This window comes from Heterodontus francisci, chromosome 13 (genome assembly GCF_036365525.1).
Source record: "Heterodontus francisci isolate sHetFra1 chromosome 13, sHetFra1.hap1, whole genome shotgun sequence".
Lineage (NCBI taxonomy): Eukaryota > Metazoa > Chordata > Chondrichthyes > Heterodontiformes > Heterodontidae > Heterodontus > Heterodontus francisci.
In genome coordinates, this window is record NC_090383.1 from 111,606,245 (window position 1) to 111,623,769 (window position 17,525).

The 17,525-nt window shown below is 43.8% G+C and overlaps 1 protein-coding gene and 1 long non-coding RNA gene across 2 annotated transcripts; one reads left to right on the top strand and one right to left on the bottom strand.

Moving 5' to 3' along the window:
• Positions 1–2,962: 2,962 nt before the first annotated feature.
• Positions 2,963–13,195, bottom strand: cox20 (cytochrome c oxidase assembly factor COX20). The gene is made up of 4 exons (XM_068045427.1): positions 12,982–13,195; positions 11,749–11,863; positions 9,494–9,557; positions 2,963–5,543 (listed from the first exon to the last, which is right to left on the bottom strand). The coding sequence occupies exons 1-4, from the start codon at positions 13,012–13,014 to the stop codon at positions 5,390–5,392; spliced, it is 366 nt and encodes a 121-aa protein (XP_067901528.1). The 5' UTR covers positions 13,015–13,195; the 3' UTR covers positions 2,963–5,389.
• A 2,079-nt stretch (positions 13,196–15,274) lies between these two features.
• Positions 15,275–16,806, top strand: LOC137376589 (uncharacterized). The gene is made up of 3 exons (XR_010976286.1): positions 15,275–15,713; positions 15,831–15,990; positions 16,578–16,806. It is a non-coding gene; the product is annotated as an uncharacterized lncRNA (long non-coding RNA).
• Positions 16,807–17,525: the final 719 nt, after the last annotated feature.

Consider the following 17,525-nt stretch of genomic DNA (forward strand, 5'->3'; position numbering starts at 1 on the left):
TTCCCTAACACCTCATTTATAAGGACACGAGTTGAGTAAACCAGAGAGGTGTTAGTGATTGGCTCTCATTTGTTATGGAATAGGTAGGATAAATAAAAGCCACTTTTACCCTTTACCTTTGCTGTGTTGAATTTTCCATATTTCAGGGTACCTTGGAGGTCTTGTTGCCATTAGCACTACCAGGTACAATAACCAGTTTGCTTTCTACCTTAACATTAACCCTGAGCCACCTGCTTCCTATGTCCCTCCTGATTGGCTGTCAAAGCAATTTATAAGCCTTTTTATTTTAATTTTTAATTTAGTTTGTTTTATCATTTTTTTTAACCATACGCCTGCCCACTGTTTTTTCATGTTTGTGCTTTTGGCCAGGGCTGTTCATTATTCTGTCATTTAGCACCCTCTCTACACTAATGCTTTGTCTTTCACCACACAGTTAGCACACCCTTTGCCTTATGACCTCCTTGTCAGTTAATCTCTGATCCTCTGCCCTATTAACACCTTCCCTTTTGTTTCTCTCCCCCACCCTCGCTTTAGTCGCTTAAAACCTATTACATTTCTAATCTTTGCCAGTTTTGATGAAAGATCACTGACTTGAAACAATAACTCTACCTCTCTCCATAGATGCTGCCAGACCTGCTGAGTATTTCCAGCACTTTTTGTTTTTATGTCTAATAGACATTTTATTTTTGTTGCTGCGGGTGTAGAAGTGAAGAATGGAGGGGGAAGAAGATGCATTTGGATTTTGGGGTTATTATTGTAGGTGGGCTAAAATGATATGAAGATGATCTGGTGAACCCAGAAGTTGGTGGTTGAAAGGTGAGAACCAAGGAAACTCTGGTCACAATGTCAGAGGGAAGAGACAGAAGCATGAGAGAAGGGACGGACATAGTCAAGTGCACTGTGTATCACAGCAGAGGGGAATCCATGACATTTCAGAACGTCTGGAGTGGCAGGTACAGCCTTCAGAGCTGAATTGTTCTGATTGTATTAATACACCCGTCTGCCTTTTATTTTGCAGTTCTGAAGGTCCACACCCAAAATCTAAATATATATGTTGCTTCCACAGACGCTGACTTGACCTGCTGGGTTTTTCCAGCATATTAGGTTTTTCACACCAGGCTGTGTATGTATTCACTAATCCACTTGGGGGAGCTGAAGCCTTCATTATTTGAATTAAATGTGTGCAAACATCGACTGCAACTCTTGCAGCAAACACTACACGTACAAACCGGGACAAAATACTGCAGATGCTGGCAATCCCTTCTCTATCTCTGAGGTTCGGCTATCCACCCACATCTACTAAAAACCTGCTGACTCTCACAACAACCTGCATTATATTTCTTCCCACCTTGTAAGGACTCCACTCCCTTCTTCCAATTTCTTCATCGCATCTGCTCTGATGGGACCGATTTCCAAATTAAATGATGGCTAGGACGCTTGGATCAAGTCCATTCTGTTTCTTGTGCTTCTGCACTCACACTTTCTCCCCCTCCCCCCCACCTTTGTTCTCACCCTCCACCCCCTATATCACCATCTGCCATTTCAGTCGCCTCCAATGCGATTCCACCATCAAATACGTCTTGCGTTCCCCTCTGCAATCCAAAGGGACCAACACCTCCATGACACCCTGATTCACTCTTCCATCACACTCACCACCTCCCACACCACCACTGTTCAAGGCCCCAAACATTCCTTCTGGGTACAGCAGTTTACCTCTGCTTACGTCCAACCTCGTATATGTATCCGCTGCTCACGGGGCAATCCCCTCTCCACTGAGCAAACCAAACACAGATAGGTGACCAAGTGTGAACCAGAACTCTCCAGCTCCTGGAGCCTTCTAAAGCTAAAAACAATTTTCAGTTCTAGAAAATGATACATGGAAAATCTTAAATGATAAGGGACTGAACATCGTAGTCTTTAAATGTTAAGGTTGCCACATACAATGGCGACAAGGAACTGGGATTTTGGATTGCTCCCACTGGAATCACCCACCAGGAAACAACAATAGAAGCATTATTGCGAGTACACTGGATCCTGGGAAGGCAACATAAATGCTTATTTATCAAATGTCTTGGGATGTTTTGTTTTACGTTAGTGCTGCTAATATAAGTGCAGCTATTGTGAACCCTTTAGTGATGCTGAGATTGCAAAAGACTGCTTGCTAGAAGTAATAAAAACAAGAATTAAATGAGAGACTGGTGAAAGGCATTCAAAAAGAACCATTATTTAATTCAACAAGTGCACACCCTATTCAAATTTTCTCTGATGGTTTGAACAGATAATAATTAGACCAGAAAGATGCACAGTGCTATGGCACTGCAGTGGATGAATCAGGTGACATAACTAAAATTGCCTAGTTGTTCATTTGGACAAACATAAAGCAATTATTAAAAACCGACTCATAATATAGTCTTTTAAAAATCACATAGGAGGAAATTAGTTTTTGAGCCATTGTTCCATTTGTAACCACTGCTCCAGGAGCAAGAGCCCAGTGTGAAGTTGTCCGTAACCACACACAGCTCCTGCAATTGTGGGAAATAAGCCTTCCGTGCCGTAACTCTTCTATGGTTCTATTATTCATCAATCTGTGCTTCATGGAAAGCTCAAATGCAAAGTTGCAGACACTTGTGAAGTTTACCAACTTATTTCCTGCATTATTGGCTATCCCTCACAGGTGAGGATGATTGTCTTCCATGAGTCTGAAGATGGCTGATGAGGCCAATTCAGGATCTACAGATTTTATGGCACAAAGGGCGTTTGTTGTCTTGTGGGATGTCTGGATGTGTATTACTAGCTCAGGTCATGGCTTGTGCTTTCTGCCACTCTCACTTTTCCTCTTCATTTTGTCTTCGTTTGGTCTCAAAACGCTGGGATCCTTCCCACAAACTCTGCCTCCATCTGGTTCAGTCCAAGGCGATGATCTCCCAGGAGTTGATGTCAATGCTGCATTTCTTCATGTTGGCTTTCAGCACATCCTTGAAGTGCTTCTTCTGTCCTCCTCTGGTGCGTCTGTCCTGATTGAGCTGGGAGAAGACGACCTGCTTTGGGAGCCTGGCATCTGACATCTGAACCAACCCAACGAAGCTGATGGTGGATAATCATAGTCTCGATGCTTGTGAGAGGACACTGTTGCTGAGCCTGTACTCCCACTTGATATGTAGGATCTTCCACAGGCAGCTTTGATGAAATGACTCCACTGCTTTGAGGTGCCTCCTGTAAGTTGTCCATATTTCAGCCTCGTATTGTAAGGTAGGGATCATGACTGCATGATAGACCATGAGGTTGGATTCAGTTTTTATGTTGCGATTTTCAAACACTCATTTCCTAAAGGGACACATTTCCTGCATTACAGCAGTGTTGAAAAATAGTTCATTGGCTGTAAAGCACTTTGGGATGTCAGACAGGTGCTATATAGATGCAAGTTCATTCTATATTTAATTCCCACTGCAGCACTGGCAATCAAACAAAGTTTCTGTTAAGCCTGATGACCTTCTGATGCACCGGGATACCAGGCAACTAAGTGAAGGGTATGTGTTGTGAAGAATGACAAAGTCTTGGAATTCCTCAAAAGCTTCCATGGTTTGCTGACTGCTTAGAGAAAGATGCCAATCCTTCCTTCCTTATCAGCCATTTTGAAACACCTTAAATGGGCTCAATGGGGACATTGAGGTAGGAAGGTAGGAAAACTATCTGAACTGAGGTTCAGTGTACAAGCTTTCAAAAGCAAGCTGCACTTCTTTCAGGTAGTTGTAACATCAAGAGAATTGGCTTAGCAGGTGTTGGCGGTGAAGGTTCCTTGCTTGTAATTATTTGTCTACACAGGCTGCAGAGAGAGAGTTCCAATCACATTTTGAGGATTTCTCTCACCTTGGATGAACTGCCACATCTCAACTATATCCCATTTTCATAACAGGCCAATAGCAACTGAAATGAGCAAATAGAACCATCTGAACAGTGGGAAGCTTCAAACTGGAGCAGGTTCATTGGGATGACAAAGAGGGTTTGAAGCAGAAACACAAGAGCAAAAAGAGCAAAGATTCCTCAGGAGAGCCAGTAGAAAATAAAGCAAGTTTCCAACTCTTTAAAAGTCCTTGCAGTTGCCATATGAGCAAAAGTTTTGTACCACCCTTTACGTCAACTATGTTTGTATTGCCTGGAAAATAAAAACTTAAGGGATGATTTGTTCGAGGTTTATTTTAGGATTTTGAAGTGAATTGTCCAGGTAGATAAAGTGAACCTTTTTTCCCTGTATAGGGGAGTCTAAGACAAGGAGACATAAACTTAAAATCTGATCCAGACAACTCAGGAGGGAAGCTGGAAAACACTTCTTCACACAAAGGATGGTAAAAGAGTAAAACCTCACTCCCACAAAAAGCAGTAGATGCTAACTCAATAATAATTTTAAATCTGAGATCAATAGGTTTTTGATAGACAAGGGAAGAAAAGGATATTGAGTCGAGACAGATGGATGGAGTCAAGACATAGATGAGCCATGGTCTCATTGAATGGTGAAACAGGCTTAAGGGCCTGTGTAGCCTCCTCCTGTTCCTACGTTCCAACCAGATTCGCCAGCCAACATTCAATGCCGTGAATCTAACAAGAAAAATACTTTGATGATCAAAATCTGTGCAAGCTTCAAGGACACTTTCAAACAGGCCAAACTGTTTGGCTTTGAGCAAAACAACTGGGCGGGGCAAGAGGTGGTTGCAGGAAGCAACTGCAGAAGGTAAGAACGAAGACCCTGGCTGGAGCAGAACAGGAAGGGAGCACAGTCTGGGAGTATCCAGTATTCATTTATGCTCAAGGCACAAGAAACTCACCACATGACGCTTGTAATTGCATAATCCTTAAACAAACAAGTTATAAGAAAATTGCAACAACCTATTCTTGGAGGCCTTTAATTTCAAATGATTGTATTTCCCAGCCTTTGTACAAGATTCTACATCATCGATTTTGGCTGTGAATTCTTTACGTGCAAGGGGTAACTTTCTGGCTTCGCACTCAGCAGAGATCCTTGCCCAACAGTAGCACACATCAGAAATTTGAGCCCATGAACCACTCCAACCTCTGAAACAAATATGTCAAAAACATTGTGCACCCAAATTGCCAATATACACTCAAAGTCAAAATATTAGCCCGGAGGCTGCTCATTATCTTGTCGATAATAGCAAATAAATCTCCTCACGATTAAAGCTTAGAGCTGCACACTGTCTCGGTGGTGCCCCTTGTTGACCATGTCTCGTATGCTGGACACCCATTGATAGCAAAAGACTAGGCTTTCTCAAACCATAAGGCTGGGATTACAACCCATGGCATGAGATGAAATTCTCTGAACTTGCAAGAGTTCATCTTTCTTGCCACAAACCGCATTGCTCTCAGGGTCAATGGTCTATGAGTTGTCTCCTTGGCTGTTCTTGTCACTTCTATCTGGTTTTCTGGTTGGATCCATTTTGGTCCCTTCAAACACGACCTTGTTTTTCACACCTTCCTGCACCATTCGGTGCTGGATTCTCAGCTTTGCATTCTGGTACCTGCAAAACATCCTGAAAAAGATACACGTGTGTTTGAACTGTTTTTCTGCCTCAAATCACTTCCAACAAACACAAAGAATTTCATTTAGATACTACCATAGCAATCTAAAAGCCCAGTTGTACTGCAGTATCTGCACTAAGCCAAGCATCTTTGTGGTTTGAAGTCACCAATGAGAGTGATTTGCATTTCGCCAAATGCTACAAGACCCCGTTGAGAAGACAGTCACGCAATACAAGTGCAACTTTTACCAAGCCTTTTTATCCCCCTCAACAACTGTCTCCCTTCCCTGAAGTTACCGCCTAATAATGGTGTACATCAGGATTGTCCAACGTTTTCGGGTGGAGGGCCGCATTACGATTTTTGCTTGACCCAGAGGGCCGGTGAGCAAATTTTGAAAGATAAAGGGATTAAAAATTTATCTTACTAATAAAAACAACAAATGTGCATTTATGTGATGGAGCAGAATTTGTAAGGAGCATCCAGGAGGGTTTTCTAGAGCAGTATGTAAATAGTCCAACTCGGGAAGGGGCCATACTGGACCTGGTGTTGGGGAATGAGCCCGGCCAGGTGGTTGAAGTTTCAGTAGGGGACTACTTTGGGAATAGTGATCACAATTCCGTAAGTTTTAGAATACTCATGGACAAAGACGAGAGTTGTCCCAAAAGAAGAGTGCTAAGTTGGGGGAAGGCCAACTATACCAAAATTCGGCAGGAGCTGGGGAATGTAGATTGGGAGCAGCTGTTTGAAGGTAAATCCACATTTGATATGTGGGAGGCTTTTAAAGAAAGGTTGATTAGCGTGCAGGAGAGACATGTTCCTGTGAAAATGAGGGATAGAAATGGCAAGATGAGGGAACCATGGATGACAGGTGAAATTGTGAGACTAGCTAAGAGGAAAAAGGAAGCATACATAAGGTCTAGGAGGTTAAAGAAAGACGAAGCTTTGAAAGAATATCGGGAATGTAGGACCAATCTGAAACGAGGAATTAAGAGGGCTAAAAGGGGTCATGAAATATCTTTAGCAAACAGGGTTAAGGAAAATCCCAAAGCCTTTTATTCATATATAAGGAGCAAGAGGGAAACTAGAGAAAGGATTGACCCACTCAAGGACAAAGGAGGAAAGTTATGCGTGGAGTCAGAGAAAATGGGTGAGATTCTAAACGAGTACTTTGCATCAAAAACAAGAAATGCTGGATTCATTCAGCAGGTCTGGCAGCATCTGTGGAAAGAGAAGCAGAGTTAACGTTTCGGGTCAGTGACCCTTCTTTGCATCGGTATTCACCGAGGAGAGGGACATGACGGATGTTGAGGTTAGGGACAGATGTTTGATTACTCTAGGTCAAGTCGGCATAAGGAGGGAGGAAGTGTTGGGTATTCTAAAAGGCATTAAAGTGGACAAGTCCCCAGGTCCGGATGGGATCTATCCCAGGTTACTGAGGGAAGCGAGAGAGGAAATAGCTGGGGCCTTAACAGATATCTTTGCAGCATCCTTAAACAGATGTGAGGTCCCAGAGGACTGGAGAATTGCTAATGTTGTCCCCTTGTTTAAGAAGGATAGCAGGGATAATCCAGGTAATTATAGACCGGTGAGCCTGACGTCAGTGGTAGGGAAGCTGCTGGAGAAGATACTGAGGGATAGGATCTATTCCCATTTGGAAGAAAATGGGTTTATCAGTGATAGGCAACATGGTTTTGTGCAGGGAAGGTCATGTCTTACCAACTTAATAGAATTCTTTGAGGAAGTGACAAAGTTGATTGATGAGGGAAGGGCTGTAGATGTCATATACATGGACTTCAGTAAGGCGTTTGATAAGGTTCCCCATGGTAGGCTGATGGAGAAAGTGAAGTCGCATGGGGTCCAGGGTGTACTAGCTAGATGGATAAAGAACTGGCTGGGCAACAGGAGACAGAGAGTAGCAGTGGAAGGGAGTTTCTCAAAATGGAGACGTGTGACCAGTGGTGTTCCACAGGGATCCGTGCTGGGACCACTGTTGTTTGTGATATACATAAATGATTTGGAGGAAAGTATAGGTGGTCTGATTAGCAAGTTTGCAGACAACACTAAGATTGGTGGAGTAGCAGATAGTGAAGGGGACTGTCAGAGAATACAGCAGAATATAAATAGATTGGTGAGTTGGGCAGAAAAATGGCAGATGGAGTTCAATCAGGGCAAATGCGAGGTGATGCATTTTGGAAGATCCAATTCAAGAGTGAATTATACAGTAAATGGAAAAGTCCTGGGGAAAATTGATGTACAGAGAGATTTGGGTGTTCAGGTCCATTGTTCCCTGAAGGTGGCAACGCAGGTCAATAGAGTGGTCAAGAAGGCATACGGCATGCTTTCCTTCATCGGACGGGGTATTGAGTACAAGGGTTGGCAGGTCACGTTACAGTTGTATAAGACTTTGGTTCGGCCACATTTGGAATACTGCGTGCAGTTCTGGTCGCCACATTACCAAAAGGATGTAGATGCTTTGGAGAGGGTGCAGAGGAGGTTCACCAGGATGTTGCCTGGTATGGAGGGCGCTAGCTATGAAGAGAGGTTGAGCAGATTAGGATTATTTTCATTAGAAAGACGGAGGTTGAGGGGGGACCTGATTGAGGTGTACAAAATCATGAGAGGTATAGACAGGGTGGATAGCAAGAAGCTTTTTCCCAGAGTGGGGGATTCAACTACTGGGGGTCACGAGTTCAAAGTGAGAGGGGAAAAGTTTAGGGGGGATATGCGTGGAAAGTTCTTTACGCGGAGGGTGGTGGGTGCCTGGAACGCGTTGCCAGCGGAGGTGGTAGACGCAGGCACGATAGCGTCTTTTAAGATGTGTCTGGACAGATACATGAATGGGCAGGAAGCAAAGAGATACAGACCCTAAGAAAATAGGCGACATGTTTAGATAGAGGATCTGGATCGGCGCAGGCTTGGAGGGCCGAAGGGCCTGTTCCTGTGCTGTAATTTTCTTTGTTCTTTGTTCAAAGTAAGCAGAGAAAAAACACACAGGAAAGAGCCCAAAAGTTCATTAAAAAAAAAAATCATGAAAGAAAATAAAACAATGGGGAAACGTTTTTATACATTCACAGGATGTGGGTCTCATTGGTAAGGTCAGCATTTGTTGCCCATCCCTAACTGCCCTTGAGAAGATGGTGATGGAATACAACATCCAGAACATAGCAGCCCGCTTGATTGGCACCCCATTTACCTCCTTCAACATTCACTCCCTCCACCACAGATGCAGTGTGTACCATCTACAAGATGCACTGCAGCAACTCACCAAGGCTCCTTCAACAGCACCTTCCAAACACACGACCTCTACCACCTGGAAGGACAAGGGCAGCAGCTGTATGGGAACACCACCAGCTGCAAGTTCCCCTCCAAGCCACACACCATCCTGACTTGGAACTATATCGCCATTCCTTCACTGTCGCTGGGTCAAAAGCCTGGAACTCCCTTCCTAACAGCATTGCTGATGTACCTACACTGCAAGGACTGCAGCAGTTCAAGAAGGCAGCTCACCACCACCTCCTCAAGGACAATTAAGGATGGACAATAAATGCTGGCCTAGCCAGCGACACACACATCCACCAAACGAATAAAAAATGGTTTGCTAGGCCATTTCAGAGAAAATTTAAGACTCAACCACATTGCTGTGGCTCTGGACTGGGTCAGGACGGTAGATTTCCTTCCCTATAGGACATTAGTGAACCAGTTGGGTTTTTTGTGACACAATGGTAGTTTCTTCATCACCATTAGTGATACTAGCTATTTATTCCAAATCTTATATAATTAACTGAATTTAAATTGCCCAGCTTCCGTGGTGGGATTTGAACTCATGTCTCCAGATCTTTAATCTGGGCCTCTGGATTATTAGTCCAATAACATAACCATTATGCTATCATGCCCCCTTAACTTAAACTTTGCAACCATAGAATAAAGCTACATTCTCAAGATCAACAGGCAACCTGCTTACCAAGTTCCCAAAGTTGTAAGCAGGAAGCCCCCCACACCAAAGTCAAAAGACCGCTTTACTCTGCCTGCAGGAAAAGAGAAGGCAGAATTATTGTCAATATTAAAACAGAATTCAAAGGTGTTCACCAATACTGCGAATAAAACATGGTTGGGGGCTTCCTGGAAGGCCTCTTTAGTAAAGCCAGTGTGTAAATGAGCCATAGAAACAGGACATTCGACTCAACTGATCGATGCCTGTACTGATGCTCCACACAATTTTAATGTTAAAGAGCCATGAGTAGGCAGTCATCTCTTCATTAATGTTAAAGACTGGACTACATTCCAACTCCAGTGAGCTCAGCTCTGCTCATGTGTTTCACATGCCGTAGTTCAGAAGGTCCCAGGTCTTATTCCCAGTCTATGTGGAGTTTGCTGGTCTCAGCCAGGGTTTGATGAGGTTAATACAATTGGTCTCTTGATTATCAGTCACTATTGTTAGAACAAAGGCAAAATACTGAGGATGTTGGAAATCTGAAATATAAACAGAAAATGCTAGAAATAGTCAGTAGGCCAGGCAGCACCTGTAGAGAGATGCCACCTGTCCTACATGTTGTTGGAAAGTAGATAACCAGGTGAAGACAGGGTCAGGCTTGGCTGCGTCCCCTCCTACAGCTGAACATCCTGACACTCACCAATCTAGGCTCATATGTGAAAAATGGCCCTTGGGAAAGATACTAAAGGAGAGCAGGCCCTGATAGTGCTTGATGTGGTTCAGCCAGATCTGGTGATGTATGGCTAAACCTGTTGAGCACCATGTGCATTCAAGTCTACGCTCCTTCGACTTAAGCAAACCAAGATGGAGGTTGCACCAGAGTAAATGACCAAGGTGGAAGAGGGTAAGTGTCTTAGGGGGAAGACGACATTAAAGGTGGTGAGGATCTGACTGAGCAGATCAATAGCCCTAGAAGTATCGTGGCGAATGGAGGACCAAAGGCTAGACAGTTTGGAAATGAAGGTGCCATTGTCAATGACTTGGGGGAAGGGTTTTTCCCCAAAGAAAGTGAGATCGGAAGGGAGGGAGAGTGGTGAGGGATTTAAGGAAGTGACTAGAGATGGCCTTGTCTGTGATTGAGAAGATGGGAGTGAAGAGGCCACATACGAACTAGGAGCAGAAGTAGGCCATTCGGCCCCTCAAGCCTGCGCCACCATTCAATAGGATCATGGCTGATCTGTTTGTGTTTCAAATTCCATGCTCCCATCTAGGCATTGGAGAGGGTGCGGAAAACATTTACGAGAATGGTTCCAGGGATGGGAGACTTCAGTTATGAGGATAGATTGGAGAAGCTGGGATTGTTCTCTTTAGAAAAGAGAAGGTTGAAAGGAGATTTGATAGAAGCGTTCAAAATCATGAGGGGTCTGGACAGAGTAGATAGGGAGAAACTATTCCCGTTGGCGGAAGGATCAAGAACCAAAGGACACAGATTTAAGATGAATAGCAAAAGAACCACAGGTGATATGAGGAAAACCGTTTTTACGCAGCGAGTGGTTAGGGTCTGAAATGCACTGCCTGAGAGTGTGGTGGAGGCAGATTCAATTGTGGCTTTCAAAACGAAATTGGATAATTATCTGAATAGAAAAAAATTTACAGGGCTAAAGGGAAAAGGCAGAGGAGTGGGACTAGCTGAGTAGCTCTTAAAGAGAGATAGCATGAAAACAATGGGCTGAATAGCCTCCTTCCATGCTGTAACCATCCTATGATTAAGGGAGAGTAGAGGGACCTTCACCCTGTAAACGATAGTGCTATGCCTAACACTGGGTGTAAGACTTCAATCAAATGGTTGTGAACCTTTGGCATTCTCCACTGCAGAGAGGCTCAGTCGTTAAGTATATTCAAGTCATAGATTGACAGATATTTGGGTACTAAGGGAAGCAAGAGATATGGGGATACTGCGGGTAGATGTGGCTGAGATAGATCAGCCATGATCTTATTGCATGGCGGAGCAGGCTTGAGGGGCCAAATGGCCTATTCCTGCTACTATTCCCAATGTTCATAAGTAAGAAAATGGAGCCTGTCCATTTTCCTTGCACTGACATCCCTCCCTTTGATCAGACTGCTCACTTCCAAAATAATATCAATCCAAACATTATTCAGACACATGCACATTTCAAGTATTCTGGCACTGCCAACAGCAAACCTTTCCCTTTATCGGCTCTGTGACAGTTATTCCACAATAGAGCTCTGAAAAGATTCACTCCAATATTGAGGAAGGTACTCACTTGTTGCCAGGAAATGGCCAAGCCCAGCTACTACAGCAGCAGCCGATCCATACAGGACAGAATCTCGGGCACAAGGGATGTTCTGCACATCCAAAATTCCCAGGAGCTTGAACGACTAAAAGCACGAAAATAGTCTTATTGACAAATTAGAATATAATTTCTTTCTAATAACAATACAGACTGGAAACCCGCTGCACACAACTTAAAAACTGACCGCCCAGTGAGACAATGAACTACCCGGATGTGCAGTGACTGTTATGTAGGCAAACACAGCACCTGCATCAACAACAGCTATGAGTGAATAATCAGTCAAATCTGTTTTCAGTTGGTAAATGGAGATATGTTGGTTACAAAATGAGGAGAATTCTTGGGTCTCCTTTCAAATTGTTTCATAGAATGTTTACTGCCTGCCTGAAAAATCACAAGCATGTTGACTTAATGCTTCAACTGAAGTATACCATTCATGACAATGCCGTGTTCCTTCAGTTTTGTACTGATCCCTGTGGGGTACAGTTCCACAGCCTATTCTTTAACTGTGAATGTGTCAGCTGGCTATTTGACTGCATGGGGCGCATCAGAGCCAAGCCTGGTCCAGACTTACAGCATGAATTGCTGGATACTGATCAGGTTTGGCAACCTCAGCAGATTCTCCCCTTGGTAACCAGTGCTGCCAACAGCAATTAGTGCAACCCATTGCTGAGGTAGTTGAATAGTACAGACCAGGAATAAAACCTGGACCCTTACATAGAAACAGTCGGCCATTCAGCCCCTCGTGCCTGTTCCACCACAGCTCATCTGTACGACTCAACCACTAGGAAAAATTACAGCAACATTTTCAAAATGTTTTAATTATGCTGTCCAGTTTTCATCCCTCAAAATTTCTAGCCATTCCTGAAACCTAGATTGCCAAATTAAAAACCAAACAGATGGTCACCAGAGTTAGGAGATTTATGGTCACAGAAGTTGACAAGGATTTTTGCAAATATTTGAATAAAATGGAGCTGTGGTTATTTTTCCAAAAGAGACTTGGCACAAAAGGCTGGAAAGCTGAAATCTAAACATAAAATTCTCAACTGGGCTGGATGCTGCGTGAACTGCTGAGTATTTTCACCATAAGCAGCTGCGACCTTGACTTGACATTCATGGCGACCAGTACGCATGCGTGTGATCTTTCGCCCATAACCTTTCACCCGTCTCCCCACCCCCTCCAACAGACCGTTATGACGTATTCACCTTCGGCTTCTCTGCGTCAGTCTCGGTCGACATGGCGGCTTTTCCTGCTCACCGGGAATCTAAAGCTTCCAACTGCCCCCAGCAGCCGCCCTCCTTTCGCTTGTACTCCGAATGGTGTTCAACAAAACATTTGTTCCGTCAGGGGCGGCGCCGCCGCGACTGCCTGAAAGCGACGGCAGCCGGACGGTTACGTCACCAGCGGAAGAGCAGGGCAGGTAGCGCTGCGCATGCGCGCACCTGGCGTTTTGGGGGAGGACAAGTTGCATTTTGCTTTGTGCTATTTGCAGAGACACCAATAATACGTTGCAGTTTATTATACTTGTCCTCAAGTTATAAAACGTCTCAAGTAATTTCACATAGTGCAATCAGTTACAAAAGGACACAGATCCAATAAGGAACTCAGAAGAAATTACCCAGAAGAGTGGAACTTGCTATTGCTTGGAGTAGTTGAGATGAGTAGCATTGATGCATTTATTAATAACTTTCATTTATATAGTGCCTTTATAGAATCATAGGAAGAGGCCATTCAGCCTGTTGTGTCCATGCCAGCTTTCTGCAAGAACAATTCAGCTAGTCCCAGTCCCCTGCCCTTGTAGCCTTGCAATTTTTTTCACTTCAGGTGCTTATCCAATTTCCTTTTGAAAGCCTGACTCTGCCTCCACCACACGCTCATATTTTAATGTAGTAAAATGTTTCAAGGCACTTCACATCAAACAAAGTTTCACACAGAGGTTCATAACAACAGCAACAACTTACCTTTATTTAGCACCTTTAAGATAATAAGGTGCTTCACAAAAGCATTATAAAACAAAGTATGACGCTGAGCCACGTAAGGACATATTAGGTCAGATGACCAAAAGCTAGGTCAAAGAGATTTTATTGGGCACTAAGGCATCAAAGGTGAGGGTGCGGTTGAGCAAATCAATAGCTGCAGAAATGTTGTGGCAAATGGAGGGCCAAAGGCTGGATTTTGTAAGTGAATTGGGAGATAGTTTTTTCCAAGGACAGATACAGAAGGAGGTAGGCGAAGGGGGATGTGTATGGGTGGTGAGTGATACAGGAAGTGAGCAGAGATGGCCTTAAGGAGATATAAGGCTTATAATATAAGGGTATATTAGGGCAGATGAGCATAACCTTGGTCAAAAAAGACAGAGAGGCGGAGAGGTTAGGAAGGGAATTCCAGAGCTTAAGGTCCAGACAGTCGAATGCATGGCCGCCAATGCTGAAGCAATTAAAATTGAGGATATGCAAGAATCCAGAAATGGAGGAGTGCAGATAGCTCAGAGGGGCCACCCACCTCAGAGGGGTTGCCTTATTAAGGAAAGGTTGGTCAAGTTGGGCCTATACTTATAGGTGTTTAGAAGAATGAGAGGTGATCTTATTGAAACATATAAGATTCTGAGGGGCTTAACAGGGTACATGATGAGAGGATGTTTCCCTTTGTGGGGGAATCTAGAACTAGGGGGCACAATTTCAAAATAAGGCGTCTCCCATTTAATACAGAGATGAGGAGGAATTTCTTCTCTGAGGGTGGTTAACCTTTGGAATTTTCTTCCCCAGAAAGCAGTGGAGCCTTGGTCATTGAATATATTCAGGGATGAGTGAGACAGATTTTGATCTACAAAGGAGTAACAGGTTATGGGGGGAAGGTAGTAAAGTGGAGTTAAGGCCACAATCAGATCAACCAGGATCTTATTGAATGGTGGAGAAGACACATCCAAAAGAACATCCTCCGCCATTTTATCCACCTCCAGCATGATGCCACCATCAAACACATCTTCCCCTCCCCTCCCGTGTCAGCATTCTGAAGGGACCTTTCCCTCCGTGTCATCCTGCTCCCCTCCTCCATCACTCGCAACGCCTCATCCCCTTCCCACCGCACCTTCGCATGCAATTGTAGGAGGTGAAACACCTGCCCTTTACCTCCTTTCTGCTCACCATCCAAGACCCCAAACAATTCCTCCAGGTGAAGCAGCGATTTACTAGTACTTCTTTCAATTTAGTATACTGTATTCGCTGATCACAATGCGGTCTCCTTTACACTGGAGAGACCGAATGCAGATTGAGTGACTGTTTTGCAGAACACCTCCGCTCAGTTCACAAGCATGACCCCCATTGAGACCACCCACTCAGCTGTCTCTGTCACATCTTCAATTAATCTTACCTGCCAGGCTAAATATCCCCAAAAGCTCCAGTTTCTTGCCATTTTAATTCAGCACTTTGCTCTCACGCCCATATTTCTGTTCTCAGCCTCCTGCAGTGTTCCAGTGAAGCTCAATGCAAGCTCGAGGAACAGCACCTCATCTTCCAATTAGGCACTTTACAGCCTTGAGGATTCAACATTGAGTTCAACAATTTTAGACCATGACCGCCATTTTGTTTGTTTTTTTACCATGTGCTGGTCTTAAACTTGTATTACGACCAGGTGAGAAAGGGGTCTAGGGGTCCCTCTCAGCCTTCACCTGGTCTTACAGTAACAGGGTTTAATTTTAAACACATCGTGTTTTTAGTTCCCCCTTGGTGAATCCTTGCTCACTGCTTTCCAATTATAAGGCAAAGAGGTTTTCTTAGGTTTAAAGAAGAAAAGTTTGAAATTTATCAAGCCTACATTTAAACTCTAATTTGGTTAATGCCTACAGATACACGATGTGCCCACGCTAGCATGCACACGTGATACACACATGCAGATAGAGACAGAACAGAGCAGAAGAAATAAAGTGGAAAAGTTTGAGGTAATATCTGAAGGGTTTTTGTTACAGTTCTTCGAGATCACTGTAGAGTTCTTGATTGTAGGTAAATCTTGCTTTTTGTTGGGGCCTAGAATTCTTCTTAAACCTTTTTTGCTGTAGGAGACTTTTCTTTCTTGGGGTTCATGTGTCTTCAGTGGAGTCAGAGGCTTGTGAGAGAGAGATGGAAGCAGACAGGAGAGATCTTCGCAATCCAGGAGCAAACAGTCTTTCTGAGTTCAAACTGTTTGTACAATTCAGAAAAACCCAGGATGCCCAGCAGGTTAGTTATGTGACTAACTGGTCTGACCACATCTTGGATTATATCACCGTAGCAATCACTGGAATGTGCCTTTTACACACAATACCTGGTGATCAAGGTCCATTATGGGTTGAATGTGTCAAGGAATGGTCCTTTGTCCTCCAGTCACCATCTGTTAATATGCAAATGTATTTTCCAGCCATGGCTGATCTGTTTAAAAAGTCCTTTCTTCACTCCAGTAACAGTTTAAAATAAATGTTCATGACAAAATTAATGTGCCTCATTATTGGCAGGTGGGGGCCTAGCATGACACTTGTTTGTCATATTTTTTCTTTCAGACAAAGCTGTTCATTATTCTGCCATTAACATTCTTTCTGAACAAATGCTTTGTCTTTTATTACAACTACTACCACTTGCTTTGCCTTTGTTCCATGACATCTTTGACATTTAATCTCTCCAGCCCTCCGCCTTTTCACAAACCTTTCCCATTTGTTCTTCATCCCCTCCTCCCTGCTTTCATTTGCTCAAAACCTATCACATATCTAACCTTTTCTAGTTCTGATGAAAGGTCATCACCTGAAACGTTAACTCTGTTTCTCTCTCCACAGATGCTGCCAGACCTACATACGAGCCTACATACTAGGAGAAGCAGTAGGCCACTTGGCCCCTTGAGCCTGGTCAGCCATTCAAAAAGATCATGGTTGATCTGATTGTAACCTCGATTGTACATTCCCGCCTACTCCCGATAACCTTTCACCCCCTTGCTTATCAGGAATCTATCTACCCCTGCCTTAAAAATATTCAAAGACTCTGCTTCCACCACCTCTTGAGGAAGAGCACAGTGGCACAATGGTTAGCACCGCAGCCTCACAGCTCCAGCGACCCATGTTCAGTTCTGGGTACTGCCTGTGTGGAGTTTGCAAGTTCTCCCTGTGACCGTGTGGGTTTCTGCTGGGTGCTCCGGTTTCCTCAGACAGCCAAAGACTTGCAGGTTGATTGGTAAATTGCCCCTAGTGTAGGTAGGTGGTAGAGAATGGTGAGGATGTGGTAGGGAATATGGGATTAATATAAATGGGTGGTTGTTGGTTGACACAGACTTGGTGGGCTGAAGGGCCTGTTTCAGTGCTGTATCTCTGAATAAATAAAAAATAAATAAATAAAAAGAAAGTTCCAAAGACTCACAACCCTCAGAGGGAAAAAAATTCTCCTCATTTCTGTCTTAAACAGGCGACCCCTTATTTTTAAATAGTGACCCTAGTTCTAGATTCTCCCAGAAGGGGAAAAATTCTGTCCACAACCACCCTGTAAAGACCCCTCAGGATCTTATATGTTTCAACCAAGTCGCCTCTTACTCTCCTAAACTCCAGTTGATACAAGCCTAGCCTGTCCAACCTTTCCTCACAAGACAACCCACCCATTCCAGGTATTCGTCTAGTAAACTTTCTCTAAACTGCTTCCTTTACATCCTTCCTTAAATAAGGGGACCAATACTGTACACAGTACTCCAGATGTGGTCTCATCAATGCCGTGTATAACTGAAGCATAACCTTTACTTT

Bases quoted from the DNA above. Each gene is read 5' to 3' on its own strand.
- cox20 (XM_068045427.1), bottom strand. From the start codon at position 13,014: ATGTCGACCGAGACTGACGCAGAGAAGCCGAAG. The intron at 11,864-12,981 runs GTGAATACGTCA...TCGTGCTTTTAG, and splicing joins CTGACGCAGAGAAGCCGAAG to TCGTTCAAGCTCCTGGGAAT. The intron at 9,558-11,748 runs GTGAGTACCTTC...CTTTTCCTGCAG, and splicing joins TGGCCATTTCCTGGCAACAA to GCAGAGTAAAGCGGTCTTTT.